This window comes from Brassica napus, chromosome A3, assembly GCF_020379485.1.
Source record: "Brassica napus cultivar Da-Ae chromosome A3, Da-Ae, whole genome shotgun sequence".
Lineage (NCBI taxonomy): Eukaryota > Viridiplantae > Streptophyta > Magnoliopsida > Brassicales > Brassicaceae > Brassica > Brassica napus.
The window spans coordinates 22,536,049-22,557,088 of NC_063436.1; the positions used below are offsets into that span (position 1 = coordinate 22,536,049).

Below are 21,040 nucleotides of genomic sequence, written 5' to 3' on the forward strand. Positions count from 1 at the left end.
GATTGACTGGGCGGCAGAAAAAGACAACAACTCCTTAAATAAAATATAGTATCATCCATAAATAAATAAACAGAAAATCGATTGGTAAGTTTGTCAGAAACCAGAGCTATTAAAAGAGAAGAGAGGGAGAGAGAGAGAACGTTTCAACGCCATTTTTGCCGGTGAAAGCTAACTAACAAGTAACAAACTATTCGTTTCTTTTTTTGTTTTTTTTTGTTTCTGTCAAGTTCCCCTCTTTCTCTCGCTTTGAGCTAACGGGTTTCTCATTTCTGGGACAAAAGTCTGTTCCTTTCGATCCTCAATGTCCAGATGGTCGATTGAATTTGAGCATCAGAAGAAGAAGAAAATTAACACAGAGAGAGAGAGAGAGAGAGAGAGAGAGAGAGAGAGAGAGAGAGAGAGAGAGAGAGAGAGAGAGAGAGAGAGAGAGAGAGAGAGAGAGAGAGCAAAAGGGTCTGAAGTTCAAAGCCTGTTTCAAATAGTTCTGGAGATCTGAAAGCTCAAATATTTTGAGCTTTCAGGGGGGGGGGGGACAATGAGCGCATCGAGATTCGTAAAGTGTGTGACGGTTGGTGATGGAGCTGTCGGAAAAACATGTTTGCTGATTTCTTACACAAGCAACACTTTCCCTACGGTTATCTCCAATGCTCATATTCGTTTGTATTTAAATACATTTTTTTTATTGTATAATAACATCTCATCATCACGTACGTTCTTGGTTTCTCTAATTATACAGGATTATGTGCCAACCGTTTTCGATAATTTCAGTGCAAATGTTGTGGTTAATGGAGCCACCGTTAATCTTGGATTGTGGGATACTGCAGGTTTTTTTCAGATAATAACTCTCTTCTTTTTATGTTTTTTATAATATGGATTTTGTGCTTTTTGGATCTGAGGTTTTGTAAAATTTGGGGTAATATGAATAAAAAAGGGCAAGAGGATTACAACAGATTAAGACCACTAAGCTACCGTGGAGCAGATGTTTTCATATTGGCCTTCTCTCTTATCAGTAAAGCCAGTTATGAAAACGTCTCCAAAAAGGTAAATCCATCTAAGATCTTGTTTTGGTGTTAGTGTTGTTTACTCTCCCTCTCTCTCTCTCTGACAAGGTTCACACTTGTGTGTGGGTATTGCAGTGGATCCCGGAGTTGAAACATTACGCGCCTGGTGTCCCAATCATCCTTGTTGGATCAAAGCTTGGTGAGAGATTACTTTTCATTGATGACCTCACTCACACCTTTAAGTTACTAGTTGTGACACAAGTGTGTGTGTTGTTCTCTAGATCTTCGAGATGATAAGCAATTCTTCGTCGACCATCCTGGCGCTGTCCCGATTACAACTGCTCAGGGAGAGGAGCTGAGGAAGCTAATAGATGCACCTACTTACATCGAATGCAGTTCCAAATCTCAAGAGGTTACACATGAACAACATTCAATATTAGTGTTTGTACCATTAGGACAGAGTTGTAATGTTTAATGCTAATGTTTAAATGCAGAATGTGAAAGCTGTCTTTGATGCAGCCATACGAGTGGTGTTGCAACCGCCTAAGCAGAAGAAGAAAAAGAGCAAAGCGCAAAAGGCGTGCTCCATCCTATGATGATTAATGTTGGAAAGCTCTTGTTTTTATATATTTGTTGGTTTTGGTATATTAAAGATCTTCTAACAATGCATCAATGTGTTAATGGACAGAGACACCCATGTTTGGTTTTGGTCTTTTTTATATATTAATGGAGTTTGTTCAAATGTAACATCTTTTTCTTATGCAATTCAGTCCCATGCTACAAATTAACAAACCAATAAATATCATTTTACATCTCAAACAAAGAGTTTTTTTTATTATTAAATAAACATAAAAATGATCAAACCAACCAGACAAGAATGCTTATGTGAATGAGAGGAAGGCCAAAAGAGAGAGGAGAAGCAGGAGTTGAGATGAAAGAGGGCTGAGACTGGCTGCTCCGTCTGATCCATTTCCGGTAGAGCTACGAGGGTCAAATGGGGGAGGTGTAGCAATGGAAACAAGAGGAGGAGGAGGAGGAGGACTAGGTAGTGGAGCAGATAGTCTTGGTGAAGGAGCTTCTATCTCTGGTGGTGGAGGAGTAGCTTCTAAGCTTTCATCCTCATAACCTGTCATTAACACAAAACACTTACTTAGCTATCACTTTGTTCCAATGTATATTACAGTCACTTCCTGATTTGGTCGGTTACTTACAGTTAGACCGCTTCCAACCCAAAACCATCCTCTCCCGGTCGAATACAATGCGGTATCCAGACAAGAAGTTCTCTGTAAATACACAAACATATAACACATTCAACACAAACTTTCTCTCTTCCTCTCTATCTGCTTCAGTTCCATGCAGCAAATATGTGAAGCGTAAAACTAAGTATTGGGGATACTTACGTCCAAAAATGTTAAGCTTGAAATTCACACTCTTCAGAATACCTAAGCAGTACATGGCGGTACCGTCCTATTATTCAAGTTAAAAGCACAATGTATATTATTAATAAGCTGATCCATGAAACTAGACTAAAGTCAAGACATGGTTTCTTACCTCATTGAACACAGAGAAAAGTGGATTTCTCAGAATCATTTGTGATCCTCCTCCAAAAGTCATTACAATTTTAGGGAAATAAATGGTTGTACTGTTTGGACTGAAACACAAAGGGGATGAACATCAGAATACAGTTTTGGAACATAGATTGCTACTTGAACCATCTCATACACTTCACTTGTTTCCTCACTTAACATCCAATGTTAGTCATTTTTATTACTTTCTAGGTGTTCTACTATAATATGGACAAAAGCATATGACAAGAGTGGAAGAATGACCTTAAGTCATAACAGAACTCAAATGGAATCTTTGGATCAATGGGGCGTCTCTTGTCTTTGACTTGATCGTCAAACTGCAAAAGTAAGATAGTGAAAGTCATGTGATGTAACAAACAAATGCTTTGGTGTGATGAAGTTTCTTATACAGATACGAGACATCTAATGCCTTGACAATGTTACTTGCAAAACAAGAAACCACAACTTTAGCAAAAGTTAGGTCAACTAACATACTTGTGCAGTGAGATACTATAAATTTGGTAATCTAAACCATAACTTTTGTACTCAGATACGATAAAATTGGTCAGGAAGCATTAGAATATAGATATGAGATTAGTCTAATCTAAGGCACTTACAGTTTTGGTAACAAGATCATATTCTGCCTCCAGTAAGTGTGTAAATGATGTGCCAGTGTCAACGAGTGCGAGGAGCTTAATTCCGAGAGCCTCTCCCCCAACTGATACTTCCGTCACATCCACAGCATAAGTCGGACTAGAGTAGTTTCATTTGGGACAACCAAAATTACAAGAGAAAGAAACATAATTAGTATGAGATGTGATAAAACACCAAACTGAACAACTTTTGAAACTCATGTCAAAATCAAACGGGATACCTTGGTCCAACAGGAACTAGTGGCGTCTCCTGCTGGTCTGTGTAGCCTTTGTCTCCGAAGCTGATTCTCCCAATAACGTCAATGACATTCCCAATACACATTGAGAAGGAGTTTGCGGTAATATTTGCTTTTGCCAGTACACTTGGAACAGAGTAATCTTCCAAACCAAGCCCGAGAAGACCGTTCAAAGCAATACCTTCCCCGAACAAACCTGTCTGATTCTGACCGCAACTGCATCCCAAACACATGTCAAAATGCAAAAAAAAAAAAAAAAAGAAGAAAATTAAACAAAGTAATTACTTACCCAAGCGTGACATTAGCTTTAACAGGCTCTAGACCATCATCCTCTGTGACCAAATGCAACACATCCTCGACCAAGGTCCCTCTGGTGAATGTGTTGTTAGAAAGGTACTGGATCTGATAAGGGCAAATACTCGCAGGAGAAGAACATCCTCTCGATCCAAAACAACGCTTGTCACTGCATCTAATGCTTGAGCTCGTAGAAGATGCGTTGGGGCTGTATATATTGAGTGGTCGACTCTGTGTCAAAAAAAGAGAAACGAAAGATATCACTTTAAGAGAAAGTATGAATTAAAAAAAAACACAAAAGAAAAAGAGTATATGCTTTCTTGAGGAGAAAGGTACCTGTGGAAGTCCAATATCTTTCAAGTCACGGATACACGTTGTACCACAGTTACAAGGCAACCAAAACAAATCGCTGCCCGTGTCCAAAGCCACGAAGAACCATGTAGCCGGTGTTCCCACAGAGACATTGGCATAGTGGAGGCTGAAACCAAATCATATTCAATAAACATGAATAATTAATATTCAAAACATGATTTTTGTTAACCAAGAGGAGAAGAGGCGTTACGATCCCAGAACGTCGACTCCAATCGTGAGGTTTCCCCGCATGAACGTGACGGATGGCTTTTCGTTGTTGGAAGCAAGACCTCGACCCCTGATCAACTGGTCACGGTGGGCCAAAACCTTGAAGTACTCCATACTTCCCTTCTCGGGAACAAGATTGTCAAGCCCTAGAGTCTGCTTGACAGCATCAGAGAACATGTGGTGAACTTCGAAGCTGAACTTCCCAGTGGCCTCACATCTCTCTAATCCCCAACTCACCACCACTAACACAGACAAGAACACAAAAACATGACGAGCCACAGCCATAGTTTTGCTCTCTGATATATTCAGAGAAAAGAACTACACCTCAAAGCATGACGAGTCTCGTATTTGTAAGGAAATGAAAGGTCAAAAGCTTGACGCGTTCGCATTGTTCTCCAGGCAAGCAGCGAGAAGCTGAGCTGATTATTGGAACTAATAATACTTGTTTAGTCGGTGTAGTTGCTATTATCGTGCTGTCATGGTTGACAAGGGCAGAGTCCATCTTATGACTTGTGAAACTAGGCCTTTTTAAGTCTTTGTCAACGCTTTCATTTTGCTCCTTTACTTTTCTTATTTTTGTACTTTATATTCTAGTCCACGATCAAATTTTCACCTAACTGAATGCATGATAGAAATCAACAACAACAACACTAATTATAGCTGCTCTTTTCTTATAAGTTTACAAAAATATAGAGGATGTTGTTGACCTTTCCACACAAAATATCTCACTCGAGTATTCATAATATATAGGGTAGGTTGTGGATAATTACAACTTTTTGAAGTGCTCAAACAAGAAAAATTACAACTTTCACTATAATACAAATTACTAAACTCGATTTTATTCAACAACTTGATAAAGATTACCTCATCTACAGAAGTCAACCAAATAGACGAGGAGGGCATTATGAATTATGATCAGCCACATATAGACAAGTTGAATAATACCCAACTGCTTCGTTTTATACTTTTATCGAAACTTAGAAGTCTTCTGCCGTATATAACATCCGTATTCTCCATCATTTTCTGCCCTTCTATTATGTAAAACTTTTAACAATTCCAAAATTAGACTTTTGTATATTTTACAATTTGGGGGGGGGGGGGGGGGGGAAGTGGATGTTCTCATGCTCTCATGCCCCCATATAAAGAGGACACTGTTTGAAATTAAGATATGATTTACTAGAATGTTCCAACACCGGACCAGAAGATGATAATCAAAGAATACCAAGCTAAACTGAACTATGTAAAACTCATATGGTATAAACCAAAATACGATTAGCGATTGCACAAAAACATGTAACTGATTTTTACGAAAGAATGGAAGCAAATTAACTAATTGCTGACATTTATTAAGTTACAAAAAAAAAACTGCTGACATTTATTTCTTTCCATGGATAATAAGTTAGGTTATACAATCAGGTTCTCTCCATCCCAAGATCATTCTCTCAGGTCGTGGACGATTCTGTAGTTGAAATGTGCTCATTGGAGGAGTCCAAGACAAGCAACTTGAGTTTCTTTTACTAGACGAAGCTTTAGTCGTTTCCATCAGGGTTTTATTTATTTTTGGGTATGTGAGGGAAAAGGTTTAATGGTTTAAAAACCGAAAAAATTATATGGTATTATTCTATTTCGGTTTAAACACACATAATTTTAGAATTTTTTTTCAGAACCAATGAACTGAGGCGTGGAGGAATGTTTGTATGATCCATGAGTTAGGCAGTGATAAGTAATCTTTATTTTTAAATTGATTATTTTAATTATTAGAGTTTTTAAAAATTTGATCTATTTATAAAGAAATGTTATTTTTAAAATGTAAATAGAGAAAATAATAAAGGAAAACATTACATTGGAGTTACAGAAATTTCTATATCCAATTTTTTAAAAATAGAATTAAGTAGATTGGAAATGATTAAGCACTGAAAACCAACAAATCATTAAACGTGTTTACCCTTACTGGGGCATTCAACTCTTAATCATATACTCTTTCCGTTCCACAAAAATAGACTTTTTAGTATTTTCACACATATTAAGATAATAAATTAAACTATTACGTATCGTTTTATGTAATTTTTAATTTTCAATAACTTTTAATCAACAGTAATTCAATAAAGTCAATTAATTTTTTTGAAATTTATAATTTTTAATATAAAACACAAAAATACATTTTTCTGAAACAAAATTTTTTTCTAAAAAATCTATCATTAAGGAACGGATTGAGTAATTGTTAAACCTAAAAGGCTAAAAATCATATAATTGCTTTAACTTAAAAAAATAAATCGTCTCACCACATTCTCCACCCTTCTCTTCTCTCTAAGCTCCAACGCCTTAACTCTCTCTCTCATACTCATATCAATGTTCATCCGCTTTCCTACTTTTTATGTGAGAGCTTCCTCCCCATTACCATTCTAGTAAGTTACCCATATATTTCCAAACTATTTTAACAAAACTGATATATATATATATATATATATATATTAGAAGTATGGAATTTATACAGAGGTAAGAACAAGTTCAAATGTACTAGTAGTATCATATGAACAAAAGAACACACAAGTCTGCTAAAAAAAATATTGGAATGATGTCTTAAATACGAAACAAGACATAATAAGCTAAAAAGGAGAAAAAGTTCTATATCATAACAAACATAATACAGATCTCTAGTTAACCTTTCTATATATGTTATCTGCTTTCATTGTGTGCGGGTGCTGATTTATTAAGCAGTCTTGTGCTGACCTCAATGTGGAACCTTTGTGATCATCAAGAATATCCAAATACATTTCTACAAAGAATAAACTTCAAACTTGTTGAGTAGTAGATGCATATATATCTGTGTAAAAAACTTTTAGTTGATGATGATGTCGGTGTTCTTTACGCCCAGATGGTAGTTTTAAGTGGACGCAAGGGTTTTTTTTTGTGCGGAAATGTATGCATATATAATGTGAAAATCAAGCCTTGGTGCTTGAGAAATTTGGGAGAAGGTCAAGGGAGTGAATGAAATGAAGGTCATGTACAAGCGGATTCCCGGTTCTTTTAGGTGGAGACCCTGCGTACCACATTGTCTCTGTTGTTCCACCTTCCATCGGCTGCACCTACCACAATATAGTTATGAACACTCAAGAGACAAAAACCATGCATGCATGCGAATACGCTTCCCGTTAGGGCAATCCATACCTATTTTTTCCTCTATAATTCCCACAAAAATAGAGTAACTCTATTATAGAATAAACCATTGGAACAAAACTTACTCAATAATAGAGTTACTCTATTTTTGTGAGAATTATAGAGGAAAAAATAGATATGGATTGGAGATGGTCTTAGAGCATAAATATCTCTGGTTTCTAAAGGAGGTTTTTGAACTGTTTATGAATTCCACTGACACGCCGGCATCTCTGAATGATGTTGCATATTTCCTCTCTCTTTTCTTTTTCTTTTTAAAAATCCGATTTAGAGAACACAACTAGTAATTATTTTAAATGGATCCTTTTTGTTAAACTGGAGTATGAAACGCAATTTAACTAGTATGAAACTATATGTACGCAAGACAGAAAAAAAAAAGAAGCAATGAATTTGTAGTGATGAGTGAAACCAAATTTGGTTATTCTCTCAGACAAAAACACCACGTAAAACGTGAGAGTGTACATGTGTAATCTTTTCTGTGATTCCTGTTGTCTTGGTAAAGAGTGAAAGTAGGGTTGGGTTTTATTGACTACTCCCCTTGTTTTTTTTTTGCTTCTTATTTCACTTCTAGCATTCATGTAGTTTACCTATTAGATATAAGGCCCACCACACGCCTCTGTAAGGCCAAGTGAAGGGAAACGGGAAAAAGAAGTGCAGGTGGAGATGGAGATGGAGGTGGAAGTTGATAGTCACACGTATGTCCTTATTGAGACAGCTAACGTTAAATGATGATTGATGTCACTACATCACGTGACTCCTCTTTCAAAACGTTAAATGATGATTGATGTCACTACATCACGTGACTCCTCTTTCAAACTATTGCTTCTCTCTATCTTTTTTTTTTCTTTTTCTAATAAACAAACTATCAAATCTTCTTCGACCAACATAACACAACAACACACTTCTCTTTTCTTCCTTGTCCATAAATTTTTACTTGTTGAAACTTCTCTTGTGTAATAAACCCTCAAATTTGAGTTCGTGTTTTGTACTTGGCAAGGACCGCCTCTCAAAGAAGGATATGGAGTACTTAGTGTCCATAAATAGAAAGTATTAGAGCATGATTATCCATGTCCCTATTTTTTTGGTCCTTAGTGTTTTTTATTATTATTTCTAGCTTAGGACAATGTTAAGGACTTTTAATGAAAATTAGGATTATTGGTGGGATTTAATGTTGGTCCTTAGGGTAAATTCATTTGTTGAAGAAGGTGATATTCATTTGTTGAAGAAGGTGAAATTTGTGAAGAAGCAGAACTTGTATTAAGTTTGATTCTGAAAATAAAATGAACCAACTCTTGGAACATTCTTTGTGCTCTATCTTCTTGTACTTATCCTTGCATGTTTTATAAAAACATTCCTGCATTTCTAGCACTTCGTGGCCAGCAAGGTTCATCACACCCACAACAGATAGCAAACTTGCATTCTGGTTCTTGACAAACTTGACATCACCAACACCTATCACTCTCATCATCCAACCATATACATGACAAGTCTCCAATCTATTCCACTTAGCTAGCTTAACGAAGACACCACCCAGTTCCCACACTCTAACACAAAGAGATAAATCCGAGTCCCTTTCCCATCAACACCTTTTGCATTCTCCAATGTTCGCATGTGACCCTTGATTATTATGGTCAAGTTGTGGCCTGGTTCCAGTCAACTCCTTTCTTTTGAACTTAAATTTCCATATCTTTAGCATTTTACTCACGATCTTCTGCTGATTCTCTCTTTTTCCTCTTAAACACATTTGATCAAACAGCTGGTGTGCAACTAAATCAATAGCCCCCACTGACTTTTGAGCCAACTTCTCCACCGAATCCATATCTAAAATGTATGCTTGTTCAACCTTTGGAGCACTCCAAACACCAACATCGTATGAATCATTGACTAGAAGCTGTGAGCTACTGTTCTTAAGCAAAGCAGAATGCAATTCATCAACCCTATGGCTTGGTTCCGTAAGAGAGTTTAATACCTGAATCGAATCTTTTCGTGGAATGAGATGATTCTCTCTTACTTTTGCTTCACTAAATGGTTTTAGAAGGGTTTAAGGGTTTCGAGAAATGGATAGATAGAACGCTATTGTTCAATCATCAGAGGAGGAGGAAGAAAAAAGCTCGCCAGCTGTCACTAAGGACCATCTCAAAAAGCTTCTTAATTAAGGACAAATGACTTCCGTTTCTTTGTAATTTCTGCATTTTTCATTTATTTTTCAGCCCAATATATCTTAGGACTCTGTGTAAGGACACCGATAAAGATGGTCTTAGAAAGATAGAGGACCGGTTTAATAAAGTCAAAAAGGACAGAAAAGTCAAGAAAGAAGGGTTAAATTTAGAAAGTCTGATCCGGTAGTAAACTTAACTGGGATGGGATTGTCTGGTTAGAAAGCAGTGGAGCGAGCCCTTCTCTCTTTCCTCAAGGGAGAGTCAGAGAGGCTCGTCACCTCCAAGTCCTCCTTCATCTCTCTCTCTATCTTCCCTTCGATCCTTTCAGATCTTCATCGTTTGTAAAGCTTCAGACTTTTGACTTCCATCATTAAGATTGCTCTTGACCCCAAGATTTTTGAGTTAACATCTGCTTAATTCTGCACAATCTCAGGTACCCATTTCACCAGCTCCATAAAGTTTTGATCTTTTTCTCTCTCTCTTAAGCGTTTAACTAGCTTTACCCTTTGCTCAGAATAATCTTGTTTTGCTTGATCCTGTATCCCTTTTTGACGGATGTGGATTAAGGAAAGAGGGTTTCCCTGATGTCATGAGGGGAGGATGTTAACAACGTTAATGAAACTTCTGAGTGGGCAAGTCAACAATCTTCTCGAGGATCAGAGCCAAGTTGAGTCTGCCCCTCTGGTCCTTACGGAACTTTTATTGGCATCTATGACGGTCACGGCGGCCCTGAGACCTCACGCTTTGTCAATGATCATCTCTTTCAGCATCTAAAGAGTGAGCAACCGAATCATAATTTGTAGTCCACACACATGCTTACGGACTAAGAATCTTGTCAATATCTGTAGGATTTGCAGCAGAGGAAGCCTCTATGTCGATGGATGTAATCAGAAAAACATTCGAAGCGACAGAAGAAGGGTTTCTCGGGGGTTGAGGAACCAAGAAGCTGTTGGCATTGTTCAGAACCACCCACGAAACGTGCGGTTACACTCAATTGTTTTCAAAGTTTCAGTTAAGCAAAACCAGATACTGATTGTGTCCTTTGTGCATGGAATTGCACGTAGACTTGTGAAGATGTTGCTGCGAGCAGCGGCAAAGAAGAGAGAGATGAGATACTCTGATCTGAAGAAGATAGAGAGGGCGTGAGGAGGCATTTTCACGATGATATCACTGTGGTTATCACTGCGGTATGACTTTCCCCAAGAAACTCTAAAAGCTACTATATCCCACTTTTTTTTAGATTCCATCTTTTGTAGTTATTTAAAAAGATCACAATCTTTGTTGGTCTAAGAATTTGTATAATTTTTAACGTGGAAGCCACACAATACTTACGTTTGCAACCCATTCCAGTAATTATTTATTTTTTATTTGTTCAACGAGACTCTGTGCAATCTTTGTAATTGTTGTTGATGAATGAATGTAATAGCCTTTCTTTTGTTTTACTTTTGTGTTGCGTGAAACTCTCTAGAACAGAGGAGTGTTTGATTATGATATATTTCCTTATATTTTTATTTGTAATGTTTTTCATTATCACAGCTTTCAGTTGCTAACATGCTTGAAGTTTCTATGATTTTAAATGACTTGTACTGCAATCCACGCCATTGTGTGACTACCATAAGATGACATACATGGTGCACATTTTGTTAGTTTACTGTATAAAAAAAGATGTACTTAAACTCACTCTTGTATGTCTTAATTGTTTCTGATTCTTTTACTCATCTTGTGTAAGGGAACAAGGGAAGCTTACCCAGCTTCTCTACTTGCTTTGGTACTAAGTTGAAGCTTAAATCTGCGCAAATTTGAAATAAGTGTACCTTGCAGATTTTTTACCTTTTCCATTTGTATTTTTGGATTGTTTTTTTTTTCTAATATGGAGAAACCTACTCAACACTGTTAATTATCTAGAGAGGAAGCTTGAACTCAACGTGTGTATTCTTAGCCTTTTTACATAATATTCTTCCATTTTTACTGGCTTGGTGTTACTTTTAATATTGAGACATCGATATTAAGATACTCAACGGTAACAAAACCATAAGGTGATTTATATCCCCAAAAATAGTAATATGGAAAATACAGAATGAAACATGCGGATAACCTGTAGAGCAAGAGCAGGTAAGTTTTGGTATATTGTGTTAAATCTTAAGAAAATATAATTGGGTAGAGAGAGAGAGAGATAGTGTGTTTCTGCATAAATTTATGGCAATGGTGGTGGACCTGAGAGGTTTTAATGTAGAGCTAGAGAGAAAAGTAAAAACGGGTGTGCAATAGTTTTTGCCACCCCCACCCATCATAACCACAGACAAAAATAGGATTCGTTTTCTTCTTACAAAGCTCTGGCATTACAATGTGACATTAAAACTAGGATCTCTTCAATGGAGAGTGAGAGAGAGACAGAAAGATATGGGTCATTAGGGTTCATAACTGTATTGAGGTTGTAAAAAGCAGAATGATAGATAGAGAGAGAAAGAGATAGAAAGAGAAGGCCAAGTAGTTAACAAAAAAGGAGTGTAAGAACATTAATGGTTTGCAGGGCAGCCAGTGTCCCCTCCTTTCTGCGAGAGATTCCCTCAAAATTTATTATAAAGCATCTTCCATGTTCTTTTAACTTCTTCCTCTAAATTTTTTGAACTTACATTATTATTTTTGTTTTTGTTATGAACCCTCAAGAAGGAAAGACATAGGAGACAAAGGAGTATTGGTTCACATTGCATAGCCTATTTAGTTTGTAACGATGGATACATATAATGAAACTTGAAAAAAAAAATAGAGAGAAGGAGGGGGAGAGGGAGTAAAGAGAGTGAGCCAGCTTTAGTGCATTGGTTAGTAGATGTGGTTTAAATGCTCCATACCTTCCATTTTCTTCTCTCATATACCCTAATTTAATACCTCTCCTTTATAACTCCCTCACAGACATTCTCACCTTCCCCTCATCACACTTCCTTTCACACGTCTATCTTCTTCCTTTTTTTTTGTTTTACAAGACAGTCTTCCTTTGAATCTGCACCTTTAGCACGAAAGAGTCCTCTTTGATATTGGCCTGGTTCACTCAGATCTTCCAGATTACACACGTACTATATACATTCTCTCAGTTATCTGATTGAGCCGCGCCAATATCTCAGTGCTCTCTCGTCACTCTCTTTCTTGTAGATCTATCTATATATATATATCAACATTTTTTTTCTTGTGTGTGTTGAGAATGAAAATGTTCTTTGTTGATGGTATTTTTGATGTAAAATCATTAGGTACCTTGCTTATAATATCCAGATTATTAAATATCAAAGTAGACAAAATGGTGAGTCTTCATGGAAGCCTTACTCACCCTTTCTTTCTATCCAAGGTAGGCTCCACCCAACCCTTCATTACCTTCCTTTCCAAGTCTTAATAAATCTCTTCTTACTGCGTGTGATTCTCTTTGGTTCATTATGAAATATTGATCCTTTTTAGAATGTATATTTTCTATTTACTTTTAACAATAAAAATTTGAGACAGAGTTTCAGCTATGCTGATATTTTGTTTATCAGTACAAATTGAAGGGTGTTAGGGTTAATTAGTATACATATGCAAAATCACAAAGAAGTTAATTAAATAATTTGAAAGAACAATGATGTTATGTAGATGTCACAATCGCAAGAGAGGTATTGTGTCATGGAATTTTTAATGGGAGAGAATCTGACGAGCACGAACCCTAACCTGCAAGCGAGCAAGAGCATGCATACAATGTAAGGCTATTCGAGCTTGTCTCCTTACAAGCACACCTCTCGCCACTGCCTGAAGCTTCACCAGACTCTTGAGCGCTCTGAACGCTCTCCTTGCCTACAATACTTACAATGGTCAACTTTGAAAAAACAAGGTTCTGAAATTACAAGAAAAATAATGTGTTTGTTTGTACCAGGTGACCTCTGAAGAAAGCTTGGATTTTAATGGCGGCAATGTTCTCTCTAGTGGTTTGTTGGATTGATGAGCGAATGGTGGTGATGCTGCTGGGAGATCGCCGGAGAAGGTTCCTCCGCACAACGCCAAACAATCTCTTGGAGTTGGCCATGTTGGGAGAGAGCGCCCGTTTGTCTCTGCTTTGGGTTGGTTTGTCAAAGAGAAATGGAGAAGGAAACGTAAAGTGTAAATGAAAGTCAAGACGGTGGCTTGAAGGGAAGGAGATGATGTGCTCTCCATTTTTAGTTGTTGATCTTTAACGAACGAACGTGCTCGCATGCTCTTCTCTTTCTAGTTTCTACTTTATTTTTGTTTTCTATTTGTTTATTTTACTTTTCAAGACGGAAAGGTCCATTGGTCCTTCTACAGTTAGTTACCCCTTATGCCAAAAATAAATAAAGGAAGCTTGTTGAAAATTTGACCTAATTTTCGATATTCCAATTTATGGCATAGCTAAACTTATAACATTGTTAAGAAAATTAGTTGTTCCTTTTTCACTTGTGAGCACAGTTTTGATTCTTGCTGCTGCTTTAATATTAACTAGATTTTGATCCGCGCTTTTAAAGCGCATGTTTTTTTTTTTCAATTGACAAATATTTAGTAAATGTCATATTTTCATATATTTGTGTTTTATTTTATAAAAGACTTAAACTTTTTATCTTTATTTATCGTATTTCATTTTAAATGACTATTTATGTTTAAAAAATTAAACTTTATTTCTTTAACGAATTAAGTTGGTATAACTCTGTTAAATTAGTTTTATTATGTGATTAATATTTTAATAAAAAAAATTATATACTTTTAATAAAGATTTCTACTTTTCAATGAAAAAATCAATTTTTTTATGAATGCTTAAATTATATTAAGAAAAGAAAAAAAAATAATAATTAAGAATAGTTGAAAAAAAAATATTTGAACTTGGACTCAATGGCCCAAAGAAAAAAAATGTGAGAATTAGATCTGATTTCTTAATCGGTCCAAATGACCCAAGAGAGATCTGATGTGGGCTGGATCCGAAAAAAATGACTCAATATAGATGTGTTATTAATATTACTTGATTACCCTAACATGCAATGTTAGTAAAAAAAAAACAAACTAAGGTAAAAAGGACAATATGATCCTGCTTTAATAGTATTGATCATATTTTAATAGTATAGATTAAAGAAGACATGTTATAGAATTTAGTCTTATTTAGGCCCATTTAACGTCTGTTGCGGCAACGATACTCTAGACTCACTGCCCACTGCATTCGAACTCGAGGAGAATTTAAAATACGTTACACTTGCTTAGAGATGTTGAAGTATCGTTATTTCTAAGCTTTTTTTTTAAGTTATACAACTATATTGATTGTTTGTCAATAATCTATGGAGGTAACAAGTTTCATCAAAATATGAGTGAAGTTGTATACATAGACATGGAATCTAACGAATGAAGTTCTAATTAACTATATATGCAAAGAGAGTATGTTCAAAAGAGAGACTCTGGCTTGGATCATACGCCTGTACACGCTTTCAAGCGATTCCTCTAGATCTTCAACTACAACATCTACGTTATCCAAGAGGGCGATCAAAGACTTGATTCCTTCCTTCTTTATCTCTTTCGCTGAACAGAATTTTTGCAGCTCTTCGTCCATCATCTGGAACTCGGTTCTGTCTCCGCTATGAACTTGAGCACTTGTATTAGTAACGTTCTTGATCACCAGTTTAGAAACTAGAGCCCATCTGGAAGGCGTGGATTTTGGTACTGATGAGGATAAGGACAACATGACTGTCCTAAAGGAAAGACATGTTTGGGAACATACTTGTCGGAGAAGTGTGATAAAGGGATGAGTTGACTCGATGGAAGGATGATCTGTTTGTTTGAGCAATAAGAGGAGCTTAGCAAGATCCTTGTGAATCAGTCGTCGAGAGCGTACAAAGGCTTTAACGTGACATCGGATCGTAAAATCTCCACCGTGTCCCCTCCGTCTGAAAGCAGACCGAAGGTCTCGGAGACAATCCTTGATGCGGCAAGTTATGTCTTGTAGCTTGGAGCACAAGTCAAGGTGTACAAGGGAAACATCAAGAAGATGGGTGAAGAAAGAGTGATGAGGGAGTAGTGATGAAGGTGGTGAGTCGTTGAAGAGATGAGAGATGGATTCATAGAGCTGTGAGAGAAGTGATAGGCTATTGTTGTTATCTGTAGGAAGCTTACTGAGAAGTTGCTGAATATGGTTGAGACCATTTGAGGGTAGACGAGCGGGTAAGCTACAAGACCGAACGTGGTAGGTTGCAGCCATCGATGATGGGATGAGATAGAGAAAGCTTTTAGCTAGAAAGAAGCTGAAGCTGAATATATATAGAGGGAGAGATAGATAGATAGGTCAATTGAAATAGGTTTTAGACTTGTCAAAGTAAAAGCCACGTGAAGGGGACAATGTTCATTTGTTCCATCAAAGCCCACTTAATATTCTTTTTATGCTTCTCTCAATTAATTTTGATATGTACCTAATCTCATGTCTTTGTTATCATTAGATCTTTGGTTAGGCGAGAGGAATCAAAACAAAGATATTTTGTCAAGAATCTCCTTCAACTTTGGGGTATTGATAAACACCGTCATGCATGGATATATGGGTTGTAATTACTTAATTAATGAGCATATAATCTTTCATATTTGTGTGGTAACATAGCATAATCTAAACAGTACACCAAATCATTAGACGGATAATGATCTTGAGAAAAGGTGGTGGTTGGATAATACTATGCATGGGCCCGTGTACACGAGTGTCTTGTTAAAAACTTCCAGAGGAAACGATAATAATAATCAATCACAATCACAACTCACACCGTCTTCCTTTTCTTAACTAGTTTTGTATTCATGAATGTGACTTGCACTATCAAAGTACAGGCTGCAACTGAATCTCCTCATCCCTCTCTTATTAGATTAGACATCTCAAATATCTATCCTAACTATAGTTAGGCTTCTCATAATAATATCTTCACGTGATTTGGATATTGTAACTTTTCTTTTTTGATTTTTCTTGGATATGCAACTTAAAAGGTTTACAAGGAGATATTTCATTTGAGATATTTGTTTGATCCCATGCATTGTATGAAAACACCATCTTACGTTGTTGGTTCTGCGTGTATATAAAATTTAACTCCGTACAAATACTCCAATATTAATATATATTTTGTTTACATGTTAACATGCAATAACCAATCCAACAAAATGTATATAGAAGTTTTTGTTGTCGTTACTTGTTAAACATATAGAAGAAGTTGGTATTAAGGAACTATGTGAAGTTTTAGGTACTGACCATAGACATTGAAAGGTTTGGGCCATTAGCCATGTGAAGTCACGTTACTCTTGGATGGACCCTCCGTTACATAAAAATAGAAACTATTAGCATTACACATGTTTTTCACTAGTATAATTTTTCTTGTTTGGTTTTTGTCATTTTGTGTAATAATTGTGCCACCCAATTGCCATTATTGGCGAGCCATTGCCCCCATCACCTCACCTCTATTTGCCGCCTCTCCATAACTATCTCTCCTCTGTCTCTTCCTTCTCTCATTTCAATAAAATATCCAAAGTATATAATATCAAGATATTATGTAAAAGAGGTATGAAGAAACCTCATGCTTTTATTCATGAGAAAATTACTAGAATGTTACACATTTTATGGTTTATTATTAGAATGTTGTATATCTTTGTTTTATTACTAGAATGTTTTCTCTTTCCTAGTAATTTACAATAAGGGGCTTTTGTTATGTTTTATTTTCTGAAACTAATTTTAAAGATCAAAGCCACATCAGTTATTTAAAATCCACATCACATCAGTTATTTTTTGAAACCAAACCGTCTCTATCACTATCACTATCACTATCATACATACGGTTTTGTAAAAAAAAAAAAAAGAAAAGAACACGAAGAACTGTGTTGTGTCGAAGAAGAACCGCAAACCGAAATCGTCTCACCCTTCGAAACCCTCGTCGACATTGTTCTTTACTTCTTCGAACTCTCTCTAACTCTCTGTCGTTGAACTCTCTATAACTCTCTGTCGTTGAACTCTGTCTCGTCGGAGTTTTTAGAAACCGTCGTCTGTACGAAATCGCCTTCACCGCATTCTCATCAACGAGTTCATCTTTTCCGGTAAGATGTCGCGACGTTATATATTGTATTTTGGTTGAGTTTGTGGGTCAGTTATATATTGAGGCTGTGATATGGGTGTGTCGAGGTTTTTGTTGCGACTGAGTTAGGGTTATGTTGACTGTGCTATGGGTTTGTCGAGGATTTTGTTGTGTCTGAGTTAGGGTTATGTTGCGGCTGAGATATGTGATTGTCTAGGCTTTTGTTGTGTCTGAATTAGGGCTTTTTGTTGTGGCTGAGTTATGGTTATGTTATAACTGAGTAATTATTATGTTATGGCTGAGTTATGGTTATGTTATAACTGAGTAATTATTATGTTATGGCTGAGTTATATATATGACCTAATATATTTTAATATTATGATATGGCTGTGTTATTTTTATGTTGTGGCTGATTTATTGTTGTGTTATATGATCAGATGGATGTTAGTCAAGTCGAACCACGTGATTACCCTCCAAGACTTTACCCTTCTAACCTAGAAGGTAAAGATATCAATCATAATTTCCGTGCAGGACATTTCCCCCACATTAAAGAAACTATAGGACTCGATGTGTGGGAAGAACTGGTGAACTCTCCCATTGGAGTAGTTGCTAGGCTACTTTCACGCGAAAGCATTTGGTCTGGTAGGACCGTACACTATCTGCTATGTAGACAGCTGCGAGTGCATAAAAAGGAGATATGGTCTGTTGTGGCTGATGATGTTATCAGGTTTAGCTTGCTCGAGTTTGGTGAGATCACTGGGTTAAACACAGGTCCATTGCCAACAGAAAGTTTTGAACCTGATCAATACAAAGAGTTTTGGGAGGAGTTGAAGGTGCCGCTTGGGATGGGACCCAAGTATGATGAGCTGAAGGCAGCATTAGAGTTCTGTCCTGGTTGGAGTTTTGAAAAGCGTAAGTGGTTGGGGATGTTATTTCTTCAAGCCATGGGACTGTACTGTTTGCATCACAATTCAAGGATACCCTTTCAAAGTGCAATAAGGGTATTCGACGATGAAGCCATGAGGTCGTATCCATGGGGTCGGACTGCATTCGAAGTTCTTGTTGACTCTCTGAAAACACTGTCTCCAGATGGAAAGTCATACACAGTAAGCGGCATGAAGGACGTTTTATTGGTTTGGGCGTATGAGTCCATCGTCTGTTTCGGTGAGAAGTTTGGGAGAGTGGTCAACAATGAAGACGTTCCTCTTTTGCGATGGGGTGGAAGGCGTACACGTTCAAGTTTTGATACTGTCTTGTCTGACGAAATCAAAGATCATGGCGAGGTAATGTTTAACTGCTACTTATACGACTGAGTTAACAGCTACTTAATGGTTGAGTTTATTTTATATTGTTGCCGAATTAGTCTATTTGATGGCTGAGTTTATTTTATATTGTGACCGAATTAATTTATTTGATGGCTTGGTTTTGTGTTATTTGATGGTTGAGTTTATGATAAACTGGTGTTGCAGGTCCGTTTGAGGAGAATGGTTATGAAGGAGTCAATTGAAGAGATGTTTCCTGTTTGGTCGGATGAACCTGACGACCCACAACTCGTTAGGTTGGTAGAAGACATACACGCAGGTAGATACGTGAAAGGTTTCTGGGAAGTACAGAGGGATGAGCAGGGGAAGGGGAATGAGAAGAAGAAGAAGAAGAAAACGAAGGGAGTTTCATCAGAAGCTGAGCCATCAACAAAGAAGCAGAAGAAAGAAGCTGCTGAAACGAGAAAGGGTTCTAGCGAGGAGGAAGCTGTATTGGACAAAGCGACTCTGACGAATCTTGTGAGTGCTCTGCAGAATATTTCAGCAAAATTTGACGCTTACGATTTTGACCGGAACCGGCCAGTGATGGACGAGAAGACCCTAGATAACGTGGTGAAAGCTGTAGTGCAGCAGAGTCTGAAAGTTTTGGGGGAAAGGAAAATTCCCGACAACGATGCTAAACTCTCCTCCGCCGGCGTAGAAAAATCTTTATCGGTGACATCATCACCTCGTAGGAGGTCGCCACCGGAAAAGTCGGACAAAAGTCCAGTGGTAGAACCGCAGGCCCAGGAGGAGAAGTCTGTAAAAACTCCAGTGACAGAACCGCGGCAGCAGAAAAAGCCTGTCAAAAGTCCAGAGCCGCCGCAGCAGAAAGAGAAGGCTGTCAAAAGTCCAGTGCCGCCGCAGTGGAAGGAGAAGGCTGTCAAAAGTCCGGTGCCGGCGCAGCAGAAACAGCAGAAGTCAGTCAAAAGTCCAGCGTTATCTGAGACCCCTGCAAAGAAGAATGCGGAGCTTGAGAAGGATACAGTGGTGAGAAGGATTTTGGGTGATGATTTTAATGAAACTGATTTCATCAGTGTTTCTCCTGCAAAGATTACTAAGGATGCTAAGGATGGTAAGGATGCCAACGTTCCAGCCTATGGACGCGGCTTACGGGGCAAGGCCAAGCGTACTGTTACTGTAAAGGATGAGGCTATCGAGGATAAGAAAAAAGCACAGCGGGCAGAGGCTGCGTTGAAGAGGAAGGAGAAGCAAGAGGCTAAGAAAAAAGAGAACGAGGAGAAGAAACAGAAGAGAAAAGCGGCTGAGTTACAAAAGAAACAAGAGGCTGGGTTACAGAAGAAAAAGAAGGAAGACGAGGCTGAGTTGCAGAAAAAAAAGAAGGAAAAAGAGGCTGAGTTACCGAAGAAGAAGAAAGAAGAAGAGGAATGTGTTGTGACGAACGACGAAGTTATTGCGGAAGATAACGCATTGGCGCCGGAGTCTGATGTCGAGCCAGCTGAATTGATTAGATCTTCCGTGGTAAAGGAACTTCGGGAGAAATCAGTTAAGTTATCTCCACAAGGGTTTTCATTGACAAACCTTGATTCAGCACCAGTTTTTCCGTACATTGGAGACAATGGACAGACGACTTGCATGAGGAAGAACATTACGCCTTCATCAGCAATATACGACCCTTGCGCACCTGTTGATCCGGCGCGACTGGAAAAACTGAAGCAACACATTAAGGCAATTCCACCCAAACCACCAGCACCTAAAGATAAACCAGAAGAACCCTCAGCTGATCATGAGAGTGACTTCTACAGCATACTCATGCATGAAAGACCGTGGCCTGACAAAGAATATGGATGGGTGTTTGATAATGTAAGTCTTTATTACGGCTGAATTATATATTCTATAAAGGCTGACTTATATATTTAATTCATTATATTACGGCTGACTTATTATTTTTCTTTGTCTAGCATATCGCTGAGTATTTTTCTTTAGAAATCACGACAATTATTAGGCGTGTGAGTAACATTATCTCAGCCAATGAAGATTAATTTCTCTTAATTTAATTCGCTACTTTCGTATTC

General features: G+C 37.5%; 4 protein-coding genes and 1 long non-coding RNA gene across 7 annotated transcripts; 2 read left to right on the forward strand and 3 right to left on the reverse strand.

Moving 5' to 3' along the window:
- Positions 1 to 504: 504 nt before the first annotated feature.
- On the forward strand, positions 505 to 1,743 carry LOC106448216 (rac-like GTP-binding protein RHO1). 2 transcript variants are annotated; one of them, XM_048776750.1, is made up of 6 exons: positions 505 to 634; positions 737 to 824; positions 932 to 1,041; positions 1,137 to 1,200; positions 1,283 to 1,413; positions 1,496 to 1,743. In XM_048776750.1, the coding sequence occupies exons 1-6, from the start codon at positions 536 to 538 to the stop codon at positions 1,595 to 1,597; spliced, it is 594 nt and encodes a 197-aa protein (XP_048632707.1). In that variant the 5' UTR covers positions 505 to 535; the 3' UTR covers positions 1,598 to 1,743. The 2 variants fall into 2 exon arrangements, with proteins under 2 accessions (XP_048632707.1, XP_048632706.1); XM_048776749.1 differs by having other exon boundaries at positions 521 to 824.
- Positions 1,744 to 1,839: 96 nt separating this feature from the next.
- LOC106361866 (aspartyl protease family protein 1-like) lies at positions 1,840 to 4,771 on the reverse strand. Its single transcript, XM_013801678.2, has 10 exons — positions 4,312 to 4,771; positions 4,086 to 4,227; positions 3,745 to 3,980; positions 3,441 to 3,671; positions 3,184 to 3,319; positions 2,831 to 2,904; positions 2,553 to 2,652; positions 2,402 to 2,468; positions 2,213 to 2,284; positions 1,840 to 2,127 (listed from the first exon to the last, which is right to left on the reverse strand). The coding sequence occupies exons 1-10, from the start codon at positions 4,611 to 4,613 to the stop codon at positions 1,883 to 1,885; spliced, it is 1,605 nt and encodes a 534-aa protein (XP_013657132.2). The 5' UTR covers positions 4,614 to 4,771; the 3' UTR covers positions 1,840 to 1,882.
- A 5,010-nt stretch (positions 4,772 to 9,781) lies between these two features.
- On the forward strand, positions 9,782 to 11,101 carry LOC106376808. 2 transcript variants are annotated; one of them, XR_007338393.1, is made up of 3 exons: positions 9,782 to 10,094; positions 10,176 to 10,438; positions 10,510 to 11,101. It is a non-coding gene; the product is annotated as an uncharacterized LOC106376808 (long non-coding RNA). The 2 variants fall into 2 exon arrangements; XR_007338394.1 differs by having other exon boundaries at positions 9,786 to 10,094; positions 10,229 to 10,438.
- A 1,741-nt stretch (positions 11,102 to 12,842) lies between these two features.
- LOC106376821 (protein IQ-DOMAIN 20) lies at positions 12,843 to 14,125 on the reverse strand. The gene is made up of 2 exons (XM_013816952.3): positions 13,551 to 14,125; positions 12,843 to 13,474 (listed from the first exon to the last, which is right to left on the reverse strand). The coding sequence occupies exons 1-2, from the start codon at positions 13,701 to 13,703 to the stop codon at positions 13,316 to 13,318; spliced, it is 312 nt and encodes a 103-aa protein (XP_013672406.1). The 5' UTR covers positions 13,704 to 14,125; the 3' UTR covers positions 12,843 to 13,315.
- A 757-nt stretch (positions 14,126 to 14,882) lies between these two features.
- Positions 14,883 to 16,420, reverse strand: LOC106376837. Its single transcript, XM_013816966.3, has one exon. It carries the CDS (start codon positions 15,867 to 15,869, stop codon positions 15,036 to 15,038), a length of 834 nt encoding a protein of 277 aa, XP_013672420.2. The 5' UTR covers positions 15,870 to 16,420; the 3' UTR covers positions 14,883 to 15,035.
- Between the last annotated feature and the right edge of the window lie 4,620 nt (positions 16,421 to 21,040).